The 27000-nt window shown below is 36.3% G+C and overlaps 1 protein-coding gene across 3 annotated transcripts in view; it reads right to left on the bottom strand.

Annotated features, from left to right (window-relative positions):
* Positions 1–27000, bottom strand: part of LIN28B (lin-28 RNA binding posttranscriptional regulator B) — a 128891-nt gene that overhangs the window by 55917 nt on the left and 45974 nt on the right. For all 3 annotated transcript variants that reach the window (XM_077162515.1, XM_077162514.1, XM_077162516.1), the window contains one exon: positions 1581–1765. In XM_077162515.1, coding sequence (XP_077018630.1) covers positions 1581–1765 — 185 coding nt within the window. The remainder of the gene's footprint in view (positions 1–1580; positions 1766–27000) is intronic.

Here is a 27000-nt window from a genome sequence, read left to right as displayed (position 1 = left end):
TGAGCAGACAACTGGACACTATCACCTCGCCAAGTTGACACATGAATCCAACCATCTATCATTAAACCTTCACATATTTTCATGGACTTTGTTTTGTACAAATGAGCTCCTAAAATGTACATGAAAACTGAATTTATTCCTTTATTGGATGGCTTTTCAAATCAATGGGGAAATATGGACGAGGTAATAAATGCTGCAGAGACAACTAACTAGCTATATGGAGAGTAAACAAACACTAGATCCTTACAGTCCCCTCTTCAGCATGTGATATTACAAAGAGAAGAGATCATTAGATTAAAAGATAAATTAATTAAAATGATATAAAAATATAAATGAATATGGTATATTTTTTAACTTTGTAGTTTTCTAATACCACATCTACAACAAAAGCCAGCTGGCAATGATATATAGCATTAAGGAGTCACAGACTTGTCCACGCAAACAAACTTCAATATTATTTTTAAAAACCACTATAATTAAAATCAAAATATATTTCCCAGGCTGGAAAAATATATCCTTTTTGAGACAAAGGTTAACATCCTAAATATACGAAGAGAAATTACAAATCAATAATACAAATGAACATCTCAATAGAAAAACAGACAAAGCATAAACATGCAATTCACAGAAGAAAAATTAAAATTAACTTATACAAATATATTCACCCTCATGAGTAATCGAAGATACAAAGGAAAATGAGATGCCTCTCAAACTATGTACCTGGGAAATATTAAAGATGATAACACAATGTGCATTCTTGCTTGGAGGGGTTGCAGTTGGCCCCAATCGTTTCCAGAGAGTTATTTGACAATAGATATCAAAAATTTTGAAGTGTATATTTTTCAATCCAGAATATTTACTATTAAGCATTTACCCTGAGGACATAATCAGACAAGTTTTCAAAAGTGCATACATTAGTAATTCCTATTGTGGTGCTGTTGATAAATTTAAAATATTGGAAAATATACATTAATATAGCATTGCTTACATTAAAAATTTTGGTATATTCACACAGTGAGAATTTAGGCAGGGGCTAATAATTCATATGAAAATGTTCTATCATATACTCTAAAGTGACAGGAAAAAGAAAATTTAAAACAGTAAATTTTTCTGTTTTTACTTCTAGTTAGGATGTCAAGTGATTTTTTTTCTTTATACTTTTTAATGTTATTTGAATTCTCTCTATATGAATCATCTATTAAAAACAAACAAGTCAATAAGTATATTTTCATTAAAAAAAAATGGGTTGTGTGTTAGCGATTTCTGGATGACAGAGGGATACCCTTAGCTGTTGGTAACTTCTTCAAGTCTCAATTATGGTCTCAAAACATTCCACTGGGGCTGGTGGCCAGGGGCTTACTCCTTGCTCCATGTTGAATGTGCTGTAGTTCCCACCGCAGGACAGCCTATATTCTTAATATAGTCTACTCAACCATATTCTGGTGGTGTTTTATTTTTATTTCATTTTATATTTTGGTTAGACCACATGAAGTCCAAAAGGTAATAAAAATATAAAGAAATATTCAGACATCTTTTTCCAAATACAATAAACTCATACATTAACAAAGTAAAATCATTACCTATCTCCCTTTGGTTTTCTTTTTTGTAGTGTCTTCCCTTTGGGTCTTCTTTCGCTTCCTAAGCAGGGGCTCCCACCAGGTCCTGTTACCCGTATAGATTCAAGGCCTTTGGAAGATTTCTTAAATGTGAATTCCACTGGTTCTCCTTCTTTTAGGCTTCTAAATCCTTCCATGAATAATTTGCTCTGTAAAGAGTTTTTGTTTTGTTTTGTTTTTTTATAGAAAGGGGGAGGTGGGTTTGGGGAGGAAAGAAAGAGAGAGAAAGAGAATCATTACTACTGCTTTATAAATCACCCCTATAATTTTAAGATTAACACAGAAAGATATTCTCTGTTATCCATTACAATAGTATAAAGTTATCGTTTGCTTGTTTTTCAAGTTCAGTGAAACTTACACCATTTTAAAGTTTCCTGTTTCAATGCTGGCAGTAGGAGAATAAACCAAAACTGTTTTTTGGAAGATAATTTGGCAAACTTAGAACACTTTAAATGTGCATACCTTTGACCCAGTAGTTCTAATCCAAGGATTTTCCTACAAACATATTCGTACAGGGGTTTGAAGAAAGTCTTATGCCAAATTCACTGCTGTATTCTCTGGCAAAAAAATTGTAACTACCCTTATGTCCATCAATGGGAAATTGATTAAATAAATTATAGTAGAGCTATATAATGTGATGTTATTGACATTAAGAGAAGACCTTTGAAGATCTACATATTTTGAAGGGGGAAGACAAGCATGTACTATTGTTGAATGAGAAAAAATAAGGTTGAAGAATAGTGTGTCTTTCATGATGCCATCCACATTAAAAAGTTTTTAATGTAAATATGGGATTTGGAATGACAAACACTAAAGCATAAATGTTTTCTGGAAAAGTGGGAAAGCTTTCTGATATATACATTCTTCATTGATTGGACTTTTAATAATCTGAAAGGGAGCAGATCTATATAAAGTGAAAGACAGTTGATTTTTGAAAAAAGAAAAAGAAAGTTTCTTGATTGCAAAATTGTTTCCTTAGTTTCAAATATTAATTGGCTCTTTCAATCTTAACTCTTTTAATCAAAGTCAATATGCTAATTCAAAATAAGCTGAAAATAATTAAATCGTTAGTCTTGTTTATTTCTTCAACCCCCCTTTGTGTACAGTTTACAGATCTAATTTGGAATATTACATAGTTTTAAAAAACTTTTCTGAATTTGGGGACAAAAGGAAGAAAAAACTGGTAAGAGATTTTGGGGTTCAAGTCCAGTTCTTCAAGTAAATAGCTTTGTAGCTTTGAATGGGCCATTTAAGCTATTTTCTGTTTATCTGTAAATGCAAGGGATTTGAGTTTCCCAGAACAGTGGTTCCAAAAGAAGCTCCATGAAAAAAGGGTTTGTGGTCAAATAAGTTCGTGAAATACTGTAGGTTGTTTTTCTTCAGGCAAGTTATAATGCATATTAACACTGTAAAATCTCTGAGCCCTCCCCAGCCCCAAATAAATATCTTGTTTAATTCTGTTGAACAAACCAGGGACTTCCCGACCTAATTGATTCCAGAATCCCCTCTTTGTAAGGATGGTGACCAGCATACTTGGGGAAATACTGGACCAGAAAATCTGCACTCCTCTCAAGTCTCTGATTATAAAAAAGCCACTTAAATAATTACATATAACCAAATAATTACACAGAAAAAATCAAAATACCAATTCAAAACTCAGAAGAGGAGACTATTTGTTGTGAAGCCAACAAGTAAGATGAAGCATAAAAGCAGTATTTTAAACCTGTTTCTAGAAGTGCAGGATCCTAACTTGGTGAATTCCTCCATGAAGAAGTCGGCAACTTGAAAGGAGCTTCTCTGCTTTCTGATGCCATGCAGAAATCAGAAAACAAAATTCACAACTGCCTACCCTCTTTTCAAGAACAAATTATTGTTTTAAAAGCTATTTTAACATTTCTAAAGAATCACCTTTATTTTTCCTCATTCTATCCTCTAAGCATTTTCCTTCTACTTATAGTTCTTTTGCTTTCACTCCCTTTCTCCCTCTCTATTCAAGAAAGTAGATTATTTATCTTTCAAATTCAGATGAAGTGGAGCAAAGGTAAACTACTGAAATTACTAGAAAGGGAAGCAGTTTTAAATAGAGCTACCATATGTTCGTATGATTTCTTTCTGTAATAAAAATTCCACCACTTATTGATCTCTTCACAGTTCCTACTGAACAGATGTATGTTCCCCAATTTGATTTGGTTTTCCATTATGATTTTTGATAAGTATCATTTGTAAGTGATGCTTTTCCAAACCTGAAATAAAATTCTGGCTCTTACAGACCACTAAATTCTGCCTATTCCTCAGGATATTCTGAAAGAATACTCTTCCTGTATTCTCTCCATATTGCTTTCCTCCTCAAATTGGTACACAAGGCAGTTTAGATTCATAGTATTTGGATGACTGATATTCCAGCATCACCTTCTTCCCTAATCCACAGCATCCTCTATTGGTGCATAACTTCTCCGAATAAATCTTAGACAGTTATTCTCCTGCTTCAGAAGTCTATAACACCTCTCCTAGATGTAGATGAGAACCTTTTTAATCTTATCTCTAATTACATTTTTCTTTCCCATTACTTCCTTTCCTATTACTCTAACATACAACCCCCTCTATTAATAAAACTAACTGCCGTGTACTTTTCTTAAAACCATGTTTTCTCATCCCTGTACTTCAGCTTCGGCTGGTTGGGGTGCACGTTCCTAGTCCTAGCTGTCTAACAAAATCATACTTGCGCTTCAAAGCACAGTCCAAATGATCCTTTATGCTCTTATCCTTAATCTCCCCAAGGTGGAAATTCTCTTTGCTTTTACTTAACTGATTCTTCTACACAGTTTTTACTGTACACTGCTGTGTAATGCAGGTATTTGTGCATGCCTTACATCTAATTTCTCTTTGGCATTTATCTTTTCCTGAAGGCCAGGGACTAAGAAATATACTTTTTAGTATTTCCCAAAGTGATTGGCATAATTCCTTGCAAGTAGCTATCACTTAGCAAATACTTTCAAAAGAATGATTTAGCAGCAGTGAAATTCTTAAGGATTACTTACTACAAATCCATTTTGAAAGAAAAAAAAAAGGTAGTCTGAGTGCTAAGGATTAAGTGAACTACTGATGCAAAGTCAAATTTTCCAGTTCCTACTTCTACTATATAAAATAAGTTATCTTATTTTTAGTGTCAAGGGGACACTGCATCAAAGTATATTTGGACTAAAATGCTGACAGGATTATAATAGATCATGGTAATAAAATTATTCTCTGACTCCATTCAGAAGTTAATATAGCTCCATTTTCCTTGATCTTTCTTCTATCCATATTCTCTAAGGAAACATCATCCTCATTTGATATACCTCTAAATACATGATGTTTTGCCTATCTGAACCAAGAATGTCGTTTTTTTTTTCAAATTTACACATGAAAACACTAAATCAGATTATTTGATGTTTGGGCTTATATTTTCATCTGGATCACTTGTTTGGGCAAAACAGAGGTTTATTCTCTTTGGGAGTGAATCACAATTATTACATAAAGAGATGAACAAAGGAATGACCAACCAAATGAAGAAGCAACATTTTGAAGAGGCTGGTGCAATGCCTACTAAGATAATATGCACTTACAATGAGACAGACCAATTTCGAATGTGCACATATTATGTTAGCTCATCTAATACCTCTGATTAGTGGTGTTCTTCCTCCAATCAAGCAAGGCTCCTGTGATGGTTTGCAGCCCTATGTACCCCAGAAAAGGTCATTGATCTTTTAATGCACTCCATTCCTATGGGGGTTGACCTATTGTAGGTGGGACCTTTTGATTAGGTTATTTCAATTGAGATGGGACCCACCTCATTCAAGGTGTGTCTTAATCTTCTTATGCAAGTCTGTTATAAGAGGATAAAACATACACACAAAGAAAGCTCCAGGAAAGCTGACAGAGAAAGGACACAGTTGCTAAGAGAAACCGAAGCTAAAACACACAGAAGCTCAGAGAGGGCACCATTAAAGTTAGAAGCAACAAAACCTGGGAGAGAAGGTACAAACTAGCTGAAACGCCATGTGCTTTCCCATGTGATAGGGAGCCCTAGATCTCCAGCAGCCTTTCTTCAGGAAGAAGTTACTGTCCTGTTGATGCCTTAATTTGGACATTTTTCACAACCTCTGAACACGAAGTGGTAAGTTTATAAATACCCATTGTAAAAGCCAACCCATTTCTGGCATATTGCATGTCATCAACTTTAGCAATGTAAAACAGTTCTATTTTCTGTTTCCCTTATTCCAATCTTTTAAGATTCACTATGGTATGAATTTGTTTCAGAATTATAAAATTGGTGGCTTTCACTCTTTTTCCTCCTCCCTTTTTGTGTGTGTTTTTCAGCAATAATTTTATTGATTATGCAAACTGCTAAACAGTTCATCTGTAATACAAATGTAAATTTTTTATTGTGAAATGTTTAACATATATGCAAAGAAAGCAATAAATTTCAAAGTACATTTTAACAAGACATAGAACAGATTTCAAAGTTTGGTATGGGTTACAGTTCCACAATTTCAGGTTTTTCCTTCAAGCTGCTCTAAGACACTGGTGACTAAAAAATATCAATTTTATGATTCAGCCATATTCATTTGTTAAATACTAACTTCCCTGTTATAACTCCTCTTTCTCCTTTGATCCTTTACCCAATCTTTAGGGATATTTGGGTTATGCCCATTCTAACTTTTTTCATGTTGAAAAGGGTTGTCCACAATATGGGACAGAGGGATGGAACTGGTTGACGTTCTTGGAGAGACTGGCATCCCTGGATTTCAGGAATTATCTGGCTCAGGAAACATATGAAGGTTTTAGGTTTCCGAAAAGTAAACTTAAGTGTGTGCAACCTTTGTAAGATCTCAGATAAAGCCTTGGGTGTTCTTTAGGGTTAACAGAAAAATAAAGTTGGTTGGGGTTTGGTAAATGCGGCAATTAGCTAATATATGAAGCTTGGATTAAGAGTGGCCTTCAGAATAGCCTCTCAATTCCATTTGAACTTTCTTAGCCACTGATATCTTATTTGTATATTTCTTTTCCCCATTTGGTCAGGAAGGTATTGTCAATCCTATGGTGCCAAGGCCAGGTTCATCCCTGGGAGTCACGTCCCATGTTGCCAGGGAGACTCATACTCCTGGATCCACGTCCCATATACAGAGGATCCTCCCAACCCCTTTAAAATGACTTTCAAATAATATGGAGTCAAGTGAGAACAGTCCAAATACTATACTTTATTTGCCAATTATTTCTACCCAAGGCCCCAGCTAGTAATGGGATTATTTGTCTCCTTTGACACATGCTTTTTTCTCACCAACCAGATTGGGTAGGCACAAGTTTATAGTTGTATACCTGATTTTCCTTAAAAACGAGAAAATATTTTCTTCTCTAGGAAACGTAAGCTGACTTCCAGCTCAAGACGGCAGAATGAATGGACATGTGTCTCAAATCCACAATAAGGAAGACCATGAGATAGTTAGAAAGAATGCTGACTGGTTAATTGAGTTGGAGCCATACTCTAGAAAGCTCAAAGAAGGAGCTAAAGAAGAGTTAGGAACCAACAATACATATGCAGTGGGTTTGAAAACAAGAGGATCAATGAAAGATTTATATATGCCCAATCCACTTTCCTACCCACCTTACGCCCATAAACACATAAGATAACAGCCAAACTTTATCCAAGGCACATAATGTGAGGCTCTTCTCTAAAAGACTAAAGGAAATATCTGAGCAATTGGTGAAATAGTGGAAACAGAGCACAAATCCCCATTCATCCTAACAATTAGGAGACCACTGGTATAAGAGCCAGCAACCTATTTACTCAACCTAAATTATTCCTACCCCTCATTCTACCCATTCCCATTCATGTATCTGAAAAATCAATCAAGAATCACAAAATATATAGCATAATTAAGAAAAGCCAAGATAAACGTGGGAACAAAAGAATTTTTATATATCATCTAATTAACATCTCCAGAGTATTTGAGACAAAAATAACAGCAATAAAACAAGAACAAAAACTGCCTGATGGACAGGCCATGGTGGCTCAACAGGTAAAGTTCTCACCAGCCGTGAAGGAGACCCAGGTTCAATTAACAGTGCCTGCCCATGCAAAAAAATAAAAAAACTAAAAACACCTGCCCAATGACAAAAAAGCACTCTTAGAAAATTAAAAATGACTGCTGAAATTAAGTGGATTGGAAACAATAGATTAGAAAATTTCTCAGATGAAATAAACAGTCTAGAAAATTAAATATACATAGTAGGAAAAAAATATATAGAAAATGAATCCAGGAGGACAAATAATCAACTAACTGGAGTTCTAGGGCAAGAGAATACAGAAAATGGTAGAAGTAAAATTATTAAATGAATATAAGAAAATGTCCCAGACCTATAGGGAATACCAAGGAGGAAAGTCCAACTTGAACAGAGGCATTATGGAAACTCCCACACATAAGGTACATTTTTCAGGGCATGAAGAGAAGGCAAGATTTTTATGGAGATGGAAGACAGTAATTCAAACTGGGTTAACGTGTGTGTGGGAGACAGGTTAGTGAACACATGCTTGGTGATGACAATTAGCATAATTTAATTTAAGTGCAATATTTGTGAAGGAAGTAACCAAAAATAAGGCTGGAAAATGCAAGTTAGGGGCAGATAATGGAAATTACTGATTGCTATCCTAAACATTTTATTGTCTAAAATGGAGATCTAATTTTCTAGAAGTAGTGATATTAAATCTGTGTTTTAAAGAGCATAAATTATTTGACAATATCTTGGCTGTTCAGGGACAGAAAGAATGTGTGGGGGGATATCTGTTACGAGGGAACTTTAATCTCTTAGCAAGAGACTGTCACAACACTAAAAAAAGGAAGGAAGGATTGGCTTCATAAAACATTTCAGAAGCCATACATAATACCTGCTATAAATTATTATTTGTCCCATGTTAAATGGATGAGGATGTTGTATTACCAATACATCAATCTTTTCAAGACTGCTCCAAGAGCTTCCTCACAAAAGGGTCACCTAGCCGAGACTTGGAGACAATAGCTTTAAAAGTTTAGTTCTAGCCTTCTTTACAACCCCTCTTTGAACAAGTCAATTAATATCTTGATAGTCTACTTTCTCTAACTATAACAAAAATAAATTTAAGTAACATCTATCAATCGTTAGGCAATATAATGAGGGTACAATAAAAAATGAAACTGTAGTGGGATTTAAGTCCAACAGAGCGAGATGAAATAGTTAGCTATGGACATGCTATGAGAAAGGAGCAGATTTCTGGAACAACAGCTAATACTAGTAGGCTGAAGAGCTGAAAAAACTCAATGAAAATTCAAGCACATTCCGTTTCTTTTAAAAATTTTTATGAGGTAAAGATTATTACACAACCATAATATGTACTTAGAGAAAGGCAATTATTAATTGTTATACAACATGCAGTGGTAGAGAGACGAGTAATGGCCAGGACTCTTAAAGACTCCATGCTTTGGAATGCATGCCAACATACTGTAGAGATCATTAAACCTGAGACACACAGAAGAACACAACAGAGGAGTCACTGGACTAAAAGTCAGACTATCTGGCCTTCTGAACCCTTGGCTCATAGTTAATGTGTTGCATGACCTTGGATAAGTTGCTTATTATTTGGGGAGCTCTCCATCTTTTCTTTTTCAATTACAAAACACAGATTTGTATCTTTAAAGAGTTTATATAACTTTACTTGGTCTACATAGAATAGATGGAATTGTGTGAGTAAATATGTTGTTCCTTTTAAAATTCATAATTTAGGGTGCATGGGTGGTTCAGTGGTAGAATGCTTGACTTTCATGCAGGAGACCCAGGTTCAATTCCCAGGCCATGCACCAAACAAAAACAACAGCAACAACAACAAAACATCATTATAGATGTCATTACTATTAATAAGTTCATTTATTTTTGTTATTTATTAAATAAACTTCCCTTCATGCATTATTAATATTTCCCAATTTGCTGAAAGGAGCATATTTTTAATTATTAATTTAAATCCCTTAAGAAGAGAAGCTAAAAAAAATGGTGGCACTGCAGAATTCTATGTTTTCTGATATTTTTAACATAAAACTAATAAAATCTAGTCTATCAGTCAAATTATAAATTTCATATGACTAGAATCCAAAACTTAAGATTATCCTACTTCTCTTGAATATCAAAAGAAAGCTTTAGGCAAGCTACTCTCTCTAGCCAGTACTTCCAAACTGGGAAAGACACACTAAAACTAGTAACACTCACTGAAATGGTATTTAAAAGGTGTAATGGAAAGCATCTGAATCCTAACCTTACAACTCACAACTTAAGTTGTGTAACCATGGACATGCTAAAAAAAACCTCTGTGTTCTAGTATTCTTATTTATAAGCGAGTGTGCCAGTTTGAAACTATTACCTACTCAGAAAAGCCATTTTTTAATCCTGGCTTTTAATCCTCTGATTAGATTGTTCACATGGAGACTGACCCATTCAATTGTGGTTGAGAATTTTTTATGAGATTACTTCCATGAAGATGTAACACGCCCAATATTGGGTGTGACCTTTTGATTAGGTGGAGATGTGACTCCATCCATTCCATGTGGGTCTTGATTAGTTTACTTTTAATAGGGGAAGCATTTTGGAGAAACCTCAGATGCAGATGCTTAGAGAATAGTTGCTTCCGAGCTGAAAGAAACACAGACATTTGAAGATATTTGGAGTGCAGACAGAGAGAGGAGATGCCTAGAAACAGATGGTTGGAGATATATAGAGAGCAGATGTCACCATGTGCCTTCCTATGAAGCAAAGGCCCACTGGCACCAGAGGCTGGAAACAATGGAACTGGGAACAAAGAGCAGCAGATGCCAGCCACGTTCCTTTCCATGTGACAGACATCAGCCTTTTCTGAGTCAAGGTATTTTTATCTGGATACCTTAGTTCGGACATTTTTATAGCCTTAGAATGTTAACTTGTAACAATAAATTCCCTTTTTGAAAGCCATTCCATTCCTGGTATACTGCATTCCAGCAGCATTTAACAAACTAATACAGCTAGGGATAATTACTTCTAGAATAACAATATCTACTAACAGTTATTGTTTGATTCCAAACAGTGCTTGACACACTGACTAGTAGCTGAACAAACAGCAAATACTGTTATTTTTAGTATTCAGTCTGCTCCCCTCCCTGCTCACACATATACAGAGAGATGGAAGTAAACAAACATATATTATTCAGTAACAGGCATGGATTTAATCTAACCTATCCTTATCCTCAGTCTTCTTGGCAAATCCATCTATATCAATGGGTTTCAGCTTAATCATTTTCAAATTCATGGGTTGCAACTAAAACCTTCCTTAGAGGAATACTTAAAAATTTAATTGCATATATTAAAAATAAGAGAAGTCTGAAATCAATGGCATAAGATTTCACCTTGAGAAGACAGAAAAAGAAGAGCAAAATTCTTTCCCATAGTCACCTGAGTCAAGTCTTATATATATAAAAAAAACATAATATTTACTGTTGTTACTGTGTATGTGTGTGTATGTGTGTTGTGTGAATCTCCTGTCGGTTGTTTCCCAAGGGAATCATGATTAAAACAGGTATTGTTATGGAAGTTGTACCTGAGAAATAGAATCTGAAGGATGAGACTTGGTTCTGGGGTTTTGGGAACTAGTTCTCTAACCTGATTAGATTCAGAGGCACTAATAACTTCATTCAACAATCACAATGGCACTGACAATCCATGGCATGAACTGGTAATAGAGAAAAGCAAAATATCACCACTGGATATGACTATTCAAATGCTCATAAGAGGCAAGGCTCTGGCTGAGAATGTTCTGACACCTTAACAGACTTTTGTGGAGTTAAAAAAGTATAATGACAGGGCAGCGTAATGATGGTGCAGTAGCAGAATTCTCGCCTGCCATGCCAGAGACCCAGATTTGATTCCTGGAGCCTGCCCATGCAGAAAAAAATAATAATAATGACAGTGGTTATGTGGCAGAATGCTCACCTTTCATGTGGGAGACCAGGGTTTGATTCTTGGACAATACACCTCCCCCCCAAAAAAAGCATAATGACATTTGGCCAGTTGTTCCTAAAATATCAGATATAGTTGTAAAAGAAAGGTTTGAGCTCGAGGCTTCAAATTCTTATCCTAAGTACCACATGAAGGACATAAGAGTTTATAAGTATGCCTTGAAAGAACATTTTATTCTATGTAATCACAGACTTGAGATTTCTTAACACTAGACCCAGAGTCTCATGATCCAAGTTGCTGAATTACAACATAAACTGAATTCCAAACCTTGTAGGGTATTTCCCTTTAAAGTGAGGGTGGAGATAGGAAAGGAATGAGGTCCTGAAAACTGGAATGTGGACATATCTGTAGAGAATAATAACGGTGGGGACACTGAAATCCTAGATCCTGCTGAGTCTTTGCCAGATAAACCTGTTATAGCCTGCCCTGAGGAATCAGCCACCCAATCTCCAATCTCCTGTGAAGAAATCAGCCATCCAATCTGCATTCTTCCCTGAGGAATCAGCCATCCAACCTCTATCTGAAGAGATCAACCCTGCTGTGCCTGATAAACCTACAACCGCCTGTCTCGAGGAAATAGTCTGAATACCTCCTCTGAAGAGATTAGTCCTGTTTTATCAGATGAACGGAGAGCCCTAAGGTAAGTGACTTGCAAGACATATCTAAGTCTTCTCATGACCCACCCACACTACCCTCTTTTCTTCCAGACTGATAATCAGACTCAAGTCCCAACAGGGACAAAGGTGAGGTACAAAGTTTGACCCATCAGGACGTGCACTACACTCCAAAAGAACTGCAGGATTTTTCCAATTTATATAGACAGAAAATAGAATATGTTTGCAAATGGATATCAAGGATGTGGGATAATAGTGGAAGGAACATAAAGTTGGATCGGGCTGAATTTATTGATATAAGCTCACTAAGTACAGATTCCAGATTCAATGGTGGAAGTTCCAGGGGTTCGCAAGGGCTCTGATACTTTGTTTGGATGGTTTGCTGAAACATGGACAGAAGGGTGTGTAACATTACCTGCGGTCAAAACGTCAGAACTGCCAAGGTATAATGTTGATGTAGGGATCCAAAGGCTTAGAGAGACTGGAATGTTAGAATGGATTTATAATGTAAGACCTGTTCACCCACCCCAGGAATGTTCAGAGGACATTAACTTTCAGGAAGACTGTGAGAAATAAATTTGTGAGACTAACTCCATCATCTCTGAAGCGCTTTATGGTCTCTCTTGCCTGTAGATCAGATATTACTGTGAGAGCTTCTGTCACTGAGCTGGAATCCTTGAACACAATGGGGATGACTGGATCCTGAGTTGGCAGAAGACATGTGGCAGCACTTAATCACCTGAAACCACAAGTAAGCTACATGAGGAAATAGTTCAAATGTCCCTGGCCCCCACTACTGCCACATTATCTACTCTTTCCCAGCCCACAGCTATGGCTTCTTATGGAGTATTTATGGTCAGATGACTGAGGAAGAGAAAACTCGGGCCTGGATTACAGATGATTCTGCACAATATACAGGTACCAATGGAAATGATGAGCTGCAGCACCGAAGCCCCCTTCTAGGACATCCCTGAAGGAAATGGTAAAGGGGAATCTTCTAAGTGGGTAAAACTTCAAGCAGTGTACCTGGTTGTTCATTTTGCTTGGAAAGAGAAATGGCTGGAGTCGGGATGTATTCTGATTCATGTGCAGTCACCAATGGCTGGATAGTCAGGGATTTGAAAGGACCATGATTGGAACACTGGTGACAAAGAGGTCTGATGGAGATGTACATGAAAAGACCCTTTGGAGTGGGTAAAAAAACATGAGGATATTTGTGATCTGTGTGAATGTTCGCCAGAGAGTGACCTCAGCAGAGGAATATTTTAATAATCAAGTGGATCAGGTGACCTGTTTTGTGGATACCAGTCCTCCTCTTCCTCCAGCCACTCCTGTCATTGTCCAGTGGCTCATGAACAAAGCAGCTGTGGTGGTAGGGATGGAGGTTATACCTGGGCTCAGCAACATGGACTTCCACTGCTGCAGCCTCTGCTGAGTATACAATCTGCCAGCAGCAGAGACTGACACTCAGTCCCTGATATAGTACTATTTCCTGAAGTGATCTGCTGCCTACCTGGTGACAGGCAGGTCCAATTATATTGGCCCACTTCCATCATGGAAGGGGAAGCATTTTGTTCTAACTGGAATAGACACATACTCTTGATATGGATTTGTCTTCCCTGCATGCAACATTTCTGCCAAAACTATCACCTGTGGACTTATAGAATGCCTATCCACTATCAGGGTATTCCACACAACATTGATTCTGATCAAGGAACCCACTTCATGGTAAAAGAAGTGCTCCTACGCAATGGTGGTAAAGAACAGCTTGCCAGGAATACAGAAGAATCTCATGGGGATAGTCTCTTAGTACCACCATGCTCTGTGAATTAAATCCAATCCAGGCAGGACTAGCAATTGCCCAGAAACTTCAGAAATAAAGGTTTGGGTTACCCTTCCAGGCAAAGAATCATAGTCAGCTGAGATGCTTGCTGAGGGTAAAGGGAATATGGAATGGGTAGTAGAAGAAGATAGTTATAAATACAAGCATGATCAGTTACAGAAAAAATACTGAGCAAAAGAAGTTTTATGTAAAAGAACACAGACTGTGATTCTATCTATTTGAAATTCTAAAACAGACAGATCTAATATATAGTGGGAAAAAATTACAATAGTGGTTGCCTATGTGTGTGTATACAGGGAAGGGACATAAGTGATCTTTGTAGGGTGATCTGTTCTATATGAGGGGTTCAGGTTACAAAATTGAAGGCATTTGTCAGTTATTGAATGGTGCACGTACAATTGTCTGTTTTACTGTATGTCAATTTTAACTCAAAAGAAATATTGAACTCTAGTTAATGATATGCATACAGAAGTTAATATGGAAGAGTGTATTGATGCCTACAACTCCTTTGAAATGCATCAAGAAGGTAAGATAGATTGATGAATCAATAGAAAGATAACAGAAATAGAGTTGTTAAAAAAGCAAGTATAGTAAAATGTTAATTACAGAAACTAAATGGTGGCTATAGGGTGTTCACAGTTAATATTCTTTCAACATTTCTGTAAGTTTCAAATTTTTGATTTAGAAATATTGGAAAAATACATCTGACACAGAGATAGTTTATAGGTGAGATCTTAGTACTCTTAAATATTAAATTTTTAAGTTTATTGAAGGTATCATTACTACCTTTGTAAAGTATTTAGTAAGACCTGCATGTATATGGCACTATATTAGACTTTACATAAAATGACTATGAGATAGAGACTTACCATCTAACATTTTATACTTATGTAACTGGAAAGGGGAAGAGGTAAACGAAGAGAGAGAGAATGTGAAAGGGAAAGAATGAAGATGAATAGGAATGGATTGAGAATAAATGGCTATAAGAGCTTTGGAGTAATTTGAAGAATTATTTTCAGACCCTACCCTTTAGGGTAGGTTGCGCTGATGCCTGGATTCGAAAGGCAGCAGGAAAATGACTTAGAGATCAATACGAAGGAGCACAGATCATGAAGCTACAGAGAACAATTATTACAGAGATCCTGTTATAATTTCTAGCACATTTTCTGAGAGCTGTTACATTTGATTCTTTCCTCTAAAGCATTTTCTGCCCTCTACACAGAGCTGGTTTGGGTTTGAGGGTGCTATATTTCAGTTCATATATTAAAACTTATGCTACTGATTTACAATACAACAGCTCTGTAATCTCTTTCATTAAGCTTCTGGCTTGTATATGACTACTTACAAAAAATCACACAAGTACAGTTAGAAACACAGCACATATGACATATTCAGATTTGTTAAGGCCCCGGCACATAATGTGTCAGTCAATTGTTTAATAGCAAGTGAACATAGCATGCCTAGTTATAATACCTTGAGAGTTATTCTTAGCTAAATATTAGGTTATATATATTCTACCAGAATAAAAAAATTAAAAAAAACTGAACTGTACAACACAAAGAGTGAACCATAATATAAAGTATGGGCCATAGTTAATAGGATAATTATACTAATATTGCTCATCAATTGTAGCCAGTGTGTAATATTCACAAAGTGTGAACAGTAGGAAACCTGTAGGGGTTCAGGGGGGTAACGTGGGAATTCTGAACTTTCTGCATAATTTTTCAGTATAACTACAACTATTCTAATTTAAAAATGAGAGGACAAAAATGTGTCACGTCATAGATTCAAGGCAAAACATAGGTCATTATACAAACAATAACAAATTCTTCAACTGTTTCCACTATGTGCACAACACACAAAATGAAAACCGTGTGCCCAAAACTTCCACTTAAAGTCATCATTTGACATTTGACATTGGGGTACTCCCTTATGAAAATAAAAATTGCCCAAACATACATGTGTTTCAAATAATGAAATTTAGGAAAGTGTTTGTTTGGTCACTGTCAAGTTACAATGTCATTTTCAAACAAAGAATAAAAATAAAGCTGTTAATTTAATGTACATAAAACAAACTTTAATGGTTTAGCAAATTCATATCATGCAAAATAATTTGCTATTTTGAATATAAGGGGAAAACAATCATTCTTAAAATGTTTATAATTTGAGTAATTACGGATAGTATGCTTCTATTTTGCCTATTTTTATCGGTAATACACAAGGAATATAAAATGAGTAAGACTTTCAAATGTTGATTTGAATATTGCACAGGAGTGAAGAAATCACATCTTCTTGGTAGATAAACTATATTAGCTATGTATTTTTTACGTAATACAATTGCATCAGTTTGTGAACTTTGTTAACATTTTCTAAGAGTCAAAAAATTTACCAACATGGTGTTATGCTATTGAGCTTACAACCAGATAAATGTCAGCAACAAAATTAAAATTTGAACATAAAGCACAAAAAAAATGTTTGAAGGGCACTGACATAGTTGAGATATTTTTAATGACAACAAAGAATAACTTAAAATTATAAAAGATAAAATTAAAAATATAAATATTTGAGTAGTGCAATGGTGGCTAAGGGGCAGAATTCTTGTCTGCTGTGCCAGAGACCCGGGTTTGATTCTCAGAGCCTGCTCATGCCAAAAAACACAAATATATATATATATATATAAATATTTAAGTTAGCTAAGTAAATTGATCATTTAAAATCTCCAAATTGGACATTTAATTCAAAGATATGAGAAGCTGTTAAATATTGCTACTCATTTAACAGAGGAACAAAGATGCCTTATAGTTTTTATTTCAAGCTTTTGAATCTGTTTCAAGGGAGAGTATTTCTGAATTATTTTAAAAAAAACTGCTATTGAGAAAAATAGATTCCATCTTTTATGGACTATTAATATTTTAATTTTCATTACATTTATTGAATGCAGTAATTTCCAAAAAATTGTCAGGAGTGAGTAGCAGTTCTTAAGTCATAGAACCATAGAATTTGAGGCTGGAAGGGACTTTAGACATTCTACTTTGGGATGATACATATATAATAAAAACCATTCAAATAGCAAGAGTATAAATAAATTATGCATAAATTGAACACCATTGTGGTAGCCATTAGAGATAGTGCAAGTACTGTGGTGGCCCTCTCCTCCCTGGTACATGGCAAACTTGTACTTCCTCACTCCCTGTTAAGTTAGGTATGACTATGTGACTTTTTAGCTAATGAAATGTGAGTAAAAGTAGTTTGTGTACTTCGGGGCTGAAACTCTAAGAGCTAGTGCACAATCTGCCATTAGTGTACAATGAGCTAAAAATTGTGCACTGAAAATCTGAGGTTGTTTGTTACCAAAACGTAACCTAGACTAAACTGAACGCTAGAGAAATGGGCTATAAGTGAGTTGTGGCCATATCCAAAACCTAAAATATCTGGCATTGTTTTAGGGTCTGACAAGTAGGAGGCCAAGAAAAATTATAGTAGATGGTAAACCATGCTATATAGCACCAAAGCATTTCATGAAAATGTCTTCTTTGGAAGATAATTCATTAATAAACTTGTAGCTCAAGTGAAAAGGGGTAGAAAACAACAAATAATTATTGGTTGCTGTTGGCTGAATCTGGCAAGATACAAAAAAAAGATGTTTATTGTAGCAGTATTTATAATGGTTTCAAATAAAAATGTTGCCAATAAAAAATATCGGTTCAACAAATTCTGGCATATAATAAAGACACAATAATATACAACCATTGGAAAGAACCTCTGATATTTTGGGAAAATATTCTTGATCTATTATTAAGTTTGAAAAGCAAGCCCCCCAGAAAGCATAAGCAATGTGATCCAAATTTTGTTTTAAAATTGGACTAATAAATAATGTACTTGTAACTAATAAATATAACTAGTTAATAACTAATAAATAATGTACTTGTAAAAAGAGCACAAAGTTGAAAGAAAATAAATATATTAGTAATAACGGCTGAAATTATTGGGCATGTTTTGTTCTCCTTGGTACTTTATAATAGTTTCCAAATTTTCCACAGTGACCAAATACTATAAATCAAGAAAAAAGACAGTTGTGTATCTTTTTACATCTCACAAAATTCTATTCTGACCCTGGGAGACGTGCAAGAAAATTAATTTGCACACAATATTAAGGTACCTGAGACATATTCAACAATTTCAAAAACAGGTTACAGAACTTCGCTAACACTTATATTTATTTAATGAGTACTTAAATATAAACACTTCAATTTTCACTATATATTTAAGTTGGTTTTAAAAATAAGCCTAAAATGTACTCAGCTTATATTATGTATTTTGATAAGTGCCTAAATACAATGATGACCGATGTAGAGAAACTACCAGGAGTTCTTGGGATGCTGAATTAGGGAGAAATGCAGAAAGTCAATACATTGTAAGAAAGGACTTCCACTCCTGGCTATGCTGGAGTATTAATGGGTACTGAACTTGCCCTCTCACTGTATACAACTAGAAAACTGGATAGGAATGTGAAATAACCGCTTTTAGATATTTAACAACAGGCAGCACAGGACTGTGATCTTTGTGGGCCCCCTGTTTTGCCCAACTTTCTGCCTGGAGCACATTCCAGACCACATGTGAAGGGTGGGAGGGAGTGGAGGAGGGGGGTGGGGTGAGGGTTGTGGCAGGAACAGGAGAGCATGGTAGTCTTCCTGAGTTGAGAAATCAGACATTGAAACTCAGGAAAGCCAAGGTATCTGGAATTTGTGGGGCAGAGTCCCAGAAAAAGGGAACTTACCGAAAAAGAGGCCCAGAAATCTGCATAATGGTTCATTGACTATTTGTTTGATACTAACCTACACACACATAGGATAAAATGCCATGAGGCGAAAACTACTGGGAAGCAGGAAAGCTGAAAAAGTCAAGGGCTCAGACAGGTTGGGAGACATTGGGGTTCTGAGCAGCCAAAGTGGAGACACCTGCTGCATTCAGTAGACAGGTCAGAAGGGCACACAGTAGTGATAGGACTAAACTAGCAGTAGAATAAAGGCTATTTGAGATCCACACTAATAAAGCATAAAAGTAAGTCTCAAAAGGATCAAACCGCACAGCAATAAGCTTAACTGACTAACCAAACTATAATATTCTTCAGTGAAAGACAACAAAAAGCCAGACATTCAATAACAACTGATACAACATGTGGCATCGAACCACATTTTACTAGATTTGAAAAAACAAAAACACACAACCCATAAGCAGTGAACAAATTCCCAATCTCCTGCATAAGGGTAGATATCTGGTTGCTAGCATTTTACTTGCAGATGGGCACTGGGGAGCTAGAATTCTGTTTTCAACAGATCTCCCTGTTTTCAGTCCTGTACCTGAATTCCAAGACTTGAGAGTTCTGTAGGCAAAATGGCTCTTAGGCCACCTGGAACTCCTCCTTCAGCTAGAAATTTTCTCTGCTCTAAATCAGTTACCACTTATTACCTACTTCCTATCATCCAAAAAATTTTAAAATCTCTAGAATGCTGGTCTTCCTTTGCTAGTTCTCATGTTCTTGTGTTTCACAAGGAGCAATTAGACCCCCAGATCCTTTCCTCCACGTCACTCCACTATAGAAGGAAGAATAATGTCCCCCCAAGAGAAGTCCACACCCTAATCCCCAGAACCTGGAATATGTTAGATTATATGGCAAAGGAATAAGGGTGCAGATGGAATTAAGAATTGCTAATCAGTTGACCTTAAGTGAGGGAGATATACCCGGATTATCCGGCAGGGCTCAATGTAATCAATGAGTCTTAAAGGGGTCCTTAAAGGGGAAGAGGAAGGCAGAAGAGAAGCACAGAGTTGGTGATATGAGAAATACCTGACCTACTGCTGCTGGCTTTGAAGGGCTAAAAGGCAAGGAATGCGGGTGGTATCTAGAAGCTAGAAGGAGAAGAAAATGAACTACCCCTAGAGCCTCCAGAAAGGAATGTGGCCCTGCTGACACCTCGATTTTAGCCCAGTGAGGCCTATTTTTTACTTTTGACCTCCAAAACTATGAGATAAATAAATCTGTGGTTAAAACCACTGAGTCTGTTGTAACTTATGTCAGTTATAAAAAACTAATGCATCTGCCTCCCACCTGAGCAAAATTTAGAGGTTTACTTTCTAGCAGGCTGAACTAGTGAGGTTCTGGTCTCAGAAACAGCAGGCAACTTTGAGGGCTGAGGTACAGATACTGTAATGAAAACATGCAGAACAGTGAGATGTCTGCTCGCCCTTTCCCACTTCCAGCCCCTTTTCTCCCAGCACAACACTGTCAGTTACACTCATTCTCTTAGGCTAGAAATGAGATGTTTCTGAGAAAATTAACTCCCTCAAAATATCTGGAAATAGTGACATTTAGGGGACACACAACAAAATGGCTAGGTCAGTGTCCATTTAGCCTACTAGTAAATAGACCCTTCCCCCCAAAAATCATTGCTTTGGATCAGCATTTCTATACTTCACTCTTAAAAATGGTCAGAGAAAAAAAAAAAAAAGGTGGGGGAGTATCTAAGAATTACCAAACATTTGCAGGAAGTCTTCCACCTGAGAGAAAGGAGCAAAAAACAGCAAACAGGGGGGAAAAAGATCCTAGAGGGAGGAAACAACAATATAGGGAGAAGAAAATTTAAAAGAACTGCAGTTAATATCTTCAGATAGATAAAAGGTTATATTGCATTCAAGAAACAGTCAGGACTCTCTTGAAAACAACAACAAAAAAAGAACACTTAGAAACTGAATATACAATAGAGAAATAAAACATTCAAAATAACTGTTTGAAAGTAAAGTTGATGAAAATACTCCAAAAAGACACAGACAGAGGAACAAGGAGAAAAATCATCAAAAAAAACCGACCAAACAACAACAAAAAAACACCAGCATCCACCAGTAGGAGTTCCAGAATGAGAAGACTAAGGAAGAGAGGACTTTATGGAGAATAGTCCCAAGTGTAGAACAGGAATTTTCATACTGAAAGGATCAAGTAAAAAAAAAATAAAAAGTTAAAATCCTACATATCACTGTGAAAACTCAGAACAACTCAGAGAAAGGAAAACAAACAAAAAGCACTAAAAGCTACTAGAGACAAAAGAAATTCCCCAGAGGAGAGTAAAGAGAAGCATGAGGATAATAGCTATTCAGTAGGCCTATCCAGATCAACCAGTTTGGGTTGGAGCAAAAGTGTGGCAAACTCCAGGGGGAGATGCCCCAAGTGGGTAAAAAAAAAAAAAAGAAAGAAAGAAACTGGCAGATCAGATCATCTGATACATTGGAAGCCACTCAGAGTAGATTTTCAGTTCTGTTGGATATTTGGGGGACATATTAATGACATACACAGAAAATTAAGCAGAAGGAAAAAAAGCAATTATTGACTCTAAAAGCTATTTTTCGAAATAGAAAAGACAATCACAGAAAACTGTGATTCTGCTGTTGACATTTATGTAGCTACAACAAAGATTAAACACTACATGTATACTTAACCAAAAAATTGTACTAAACTTTATTTTTTTGAAGAACGGGGGAAGAGTGGTGTAAATGAGCCAAATTCTTATATTCTGTAGTAGGAAGGCTACAGACAATATGGGGGGTAATAGAAATATAAAACATGATGGTAAATAGCAGAAGAAACAGCTACACCATTTTAATTTGGTTACCCGTGTAAAATTTGAAAAAAGAAAAAGAAGTGGTGCAGGTGGGGAGGAATGGGACATAGGTTTGCTCTTCCTTCTTTTTTCTCCTAAGCCTTGTAGAGCAATTTTAGTTTATCTATGCATGTATTACTTTGATAAAATTTTTTTAAAATGTGAGGCAGGATCTAAACCTGCTGTCTCCAGTTCCACTTTATTCACTTATTCTCAGTCCTTGGAAAAGTGACCTCTGCTCCAAACTTTCTACTGAAACACTCATCAAGGTCATCCTGTGACCTCCATGATGCAAATCCAGTAGACTCTTCAGTTTTTATCATACTTGTCAGCTTTACAGCATTTGACATTATTAACCAACCCCTCACTAACCTTGGTATCTGGGCCCCTAAGCCCTAATTTTCTTCTTTATTCCTCTGGTCACTCTCCCTCAAACACACACTTCAAGGTTTTCCTCTTTGACTTTTAAATTATTTTTGTTCCCTAGTGTTCCATCTTTGCCTTCTTATCACTATGTCCACTTTCCTGAATTATTCTCTATATTCCCTCAGTTGCAATTACTATGCACTTACATGGTAAATCCCATTATGGTATCTCCTATCCAGATGTCTTTACTGAGCTCCAGCCTCCTATAACTAATCACTTAGCATATATTGCCATATGAAACATCCCACAAGACACTCACGATGTCTACAATTTCAACTTTCCCACTAGTAACAACACATATAGTGCTTACTATGTGAGGAACTATTCTAAGCATTTTACATATTAACTTAAGTTCTTACAATATCCTTTATGGTATTTACTAGGGTCCCCATTTTCTAGGTGAGGAAACTGGGGCACAAAGAAGCTAAGGAATGTGTCTAGGAGGACCACAGAGCTATTAAACAGAAAGCCAAGATTTTAAACTAGGAAGTCTGGCTCCAAAGTTCAGCCTTTTAGGCACAAATTACATTACCTCACTAGTCTATTCTTCCTGATGTATTTCTTACCCAAGGAAAATCATCATCCATCCCATTGCTTGAGACAGAAACCTGTAGCTCCCTCAACCCTACATCAACCAGTCACAAAGTTCAATTAGTACTGATTTTACTTACCTGTAAAATTTGTTCACTTCCATTTTCATGATGTAAGCCTTTGTCATTTCTCATTTAATCTGGAAAAATAGTTTACTTACTGGTCTCACTGCCTTTAATCCACTCTCCACATTGTGGCTAAAGTGACCACTCTAAAGCATAGATTTGTTCCTTCTCTCCCATTCTATCCATGATATCCTCACTTTACATGCTTGAGTAAAATCTCCTAGTATATTCCTACAGAAGTCAGAATGAAGTTTAAACTTCTTAGTCCTCTATTTTCTAGCCTCTGCATATATTTCCTGGCTTAACTCTTGCCATGCTCCTTTACTCCTCCTCTGTGTCTCTATATGACCTTCATACTCTACTTGGAATACCTGCGGTTTCTCTCCCCTGGTCCAGATTCAGTTAGACAACCTTCCTTTCTGTTCCCATAATACCTGGCACATAACTCTGACAGAACTACCTATCCTTTATTGTAATAATTCGCCTTTTTCTCTGAATTGACAGCAATCTCCAGATCATATCATTTCACTGCATCTATTCAACAGAAAACCAAGGCAGAAAGGTTATATAATTTTCCTAAGGCCACACAATTAGTGATCAGAAGAAATGCTATCCAAATTCAGGTCTATATCACTCCAAAACTAATGAAGATTTTAAGCAGAAGGATGATATGGGGAAAGCAATACATTAGGAAAATATGCTATAACTTAAGACCAAAAGATTCCTTCCCATATTCCTGGGCTCTGATCGTGGTATCTACAACTAACTACTCTGTCTTAAAATGATTTTGAATAAGGGCAGGGTTTTCTTAGTAATGTTATCAACACCTTCTCTCTTCTTTTGAATTACTTCCATTCATAACCTTAGGTTTTAAAAAAAAAAATCAAAGCTGTACCTGAGGGATCAGAATGACCAGAATTATATACCATTAGAACAAAAGGGATTCAAAAAAATTATTAAGGTGCATGGGTGTTTCAGTAGTACAATGCTTCCCTGCCAGGGAGGAGCTCAGGTTCGATTCCTGGCCCATGCATCCTCCCTACCCCAACCAAATTATTTAACTCCTATCTAGAGATGAAGAAATTAAGACCCAAATTAATTTGCCCAAAGTCTCATTGGTCTTTGAGGTTAGTGTTCTCTTTCAATACTTATACAGTGCTGTTTCTCACAAGCCCAACTTTATAATATGCTACAGCCTACCACAGTAAACTTTCATCTCTGATTAAGCTGACTGAAACAATCCCCAATTTAGTAATTCTAGCTAATTTACAAATCTATTGTCATTGTGATATACAAAGTTAGAAGAATAATCTGCCTAATTTGAAAAACACAATGATTTATCTTCAACAAACATATTTTAAAAGCCATAGATGAGGCAGTATTGATGATCTCATCAAAGGATCTAGTCTTTAGAGCAGTGCTGATCAAAATAATTTAATGCAATAATGGAAATACTCTATTCTGTGCTTCCAATACTAGTCACATGTACTTTTGTTTGTTTGTTTTAATAGGCATGGGCAGGCACCGGGAATTGAACCCGGGTAGCGGGCATGGCAGGTGAGAACTCTGCCACTGCACCACCATTGCCCACCCAACACAATTACAGTTTTTGAGCACTTGAAATATTGCTGGTGCAACCAAAGAACTGAATTTTTAATTTAATATTTATTAATTTAAATTTAAATAGCCACACATGGCTAATGGCTCTCCATTTTGGGCAATGCAGTCTTAGAGCTATGTCATAAAGATGTAAGAAGAATGATGGAAAGGTTTGAAAAGAGATTCCATCTCTATACTGTTTAGTCCTATTGATTTAAAGGAATTAACATAGGTAATGACTATGAATATCACTTATTTTGAAATGTTTTTATTACCTCCCTGACCACAGGACCATCTTCATCTTCTGATCTATTAGCAGAGAGAATGGTATTATGTATCATAGGAGAAAACCTTTATGGCTGGTGCATGGTTGGGTGAAGACTGTACAACCCCTTTGCCCCTAAAAAAATCAGAGGATCTCTTCAAGTACCTAGCCTGCTCCAATGATCACAAAACGGTCACAAAGCCCCAGGGGATCATTTCAGGCATGAAATAAGTTCCACAGCTCTGCTCTAATTCTTACAAGGAATATGTCACTGAAAACATGTCCCAGCTATACCACATTAGGGTTTTTATGTCACTATGAATTGACCCAAATAATTAGGCAAGAAAAAAAAGGTGCATTTTTTAAATGAGGGCTTCTTAGTGATTGTTATTTACTCTTTTCCTCCTCCTTGCTCTACCTTTTTTTTTTTCTTCTTTACATGGGCAGGCACCAGGAATCGAACCCGGGTCCTCGGGCATGGCAGGCAAGCACTCTTACCTGCTGAGCCACCGTGGCCCACCCTTCCTCCTTTCTCTAACATTTAAATACTTGTCTAAAAAAAAATATCTCCCAATTAGGGATATAGATTTTTTTTTTTTTTTTTTTAACATGGGCAGGCACCGGGAATTGAACCTGGGTCCTTGGGCATGGCAGGCAAGTTCTTACCTGCTAAGCCACCATGGCCCACCCAGGGATATAGATGTTTTGACTGTGTGATTGTGAAAACCTAGTGTCTGATGCTCCTTTTATCTACCTTATCAGCAGATGAGTAAAACATATGGAATAAAGATGAATAATAGGGGGAACAAATGTTAAAATAAATTTAGAGTGAAATGCTGGTGTTCAGTGAGAGGGAGAGGTGGGGGTAATGGTATATATGAATTTTTTTCTGTTTTCTTTTAATTTCTTTTTCTGAATAGATACAAATGTTCCAAGAAATGATCATGATGATGAATATCCAACTACGTGATGATATTGTAAATTGCTGATTGTATATGTAGAACAGAATGATCAAAAGTTACGAATGTTTGCGTTTGTTTGGGGTTTTTTGGTATTTAAAACATTTTTTAATTAATTAAAAAAAAAAGAAGCCTTTCAATTCTTCCTCCCAATGTTTTCCACTTTGTTCACATTATTGCTTTTTACCTCTTTCATGTTTCTGGGCTAGCTAACAGCCTCACATATAACTATCAGAATGATCTTCTTCCAACATGGTACAAACAGAATAAAGCACAATCACAGGTTAGGTTAAAAAAAGCCCAGAATACAAAATTACAGTATAATTACAAACATTACAACCGTGTAAAAAAATGTACATGAGCAATGTTTTTCTTTTTCATAGTTAAACTTTTTATCCTTGAGCTGAGTCAATGTTTTTAAGGAGAAGCAAAAAAGCATATAAGTTAAACTATAGGCAAGTTAAAATGTTCACTTAAATCATTTTTAGACATTTAATAGTTTTAAAGGCAGTTGTATTATCCTCTAATTTCACCATAACATAACTTGGTTCAGAGAGCTATCTGAACTACGTACAAAGTCTATCAATTAAAACCATTCACCAGCTGGTGTCTCCTTATCTTTCCAATCTCCACAACACCCCCTTAATTATTGTCCTTATTGTATCCCCAACTATAGACTGACTAGAATGCTTCATAATTATAATCAACATTTCTCTCTGTAATAAAGTCTCAAATTCTCCTTTTCCCTTGTCACTGTTATATACTGAGAAGGCAAAAAAACAAACAAACAAAAAAAGCAGCCCCTGGAGCTGGGGACTGGTGTTCTGGCACTATCAGTCAGCCCGGACTAGTGCTGCTGGGAGCTGGCCTGGTACTACTCACAGCTAGGCCAGGGTGTTTTCCTGTTGAACATCAACAATTTCAGAGAATACCAATGTCACACAAGGACACTCTGTAGCCTTATCTGAATAGACACAAAAACAACAAAATTGTCCAAACCTTAAAAATGATCAAACACCCCTCTTTTTCTGGCTAGTATGAGTGGCTGTGGCCTCTTTACCAATTCCAGTTTGTCTGGCTACATTCCTCCTGCTTTCTAGACAAAAGTTACTGACATTCACAAAATCACCCCTACTTTCTGAGAGCAGACAATCCAGAGCAATTCCATGTTTCCTTGACCCTTCCCTAAATCACCTAACATAAACCTACATCCTTACTTACAAAGATGTCCCCAAATTTTCCATGATGTGCAGTGTCCTTCATTGCCACAAGTTAATAAACCCAGTTTTGTTTAAATCAGGTGTGTTCCTAGTAGCATTT

The sequence above is a fragment of the Tamandua tetradactyla genome, chromosome 5 (genome assembly GCF_023851605.1).
Source record: "Tamandua tetradactyla isolate mTamTet1 chromosome 5, mTamTet1.pri, whole genome shotgun sequence".
In the NCBI taxonomy this organism is placed as follows: Eukaryota; Metazoa; Chordata; class Mammalia; order Pilosa; family Myrmecophagidae; genus Tamandua; species Tamandua tetradactyla.
The sequence above is the reverse complement of the archived record's forward strand: the minus strand, read 5'-3'. Positions and strand labels throughout refer to the sequence as shown.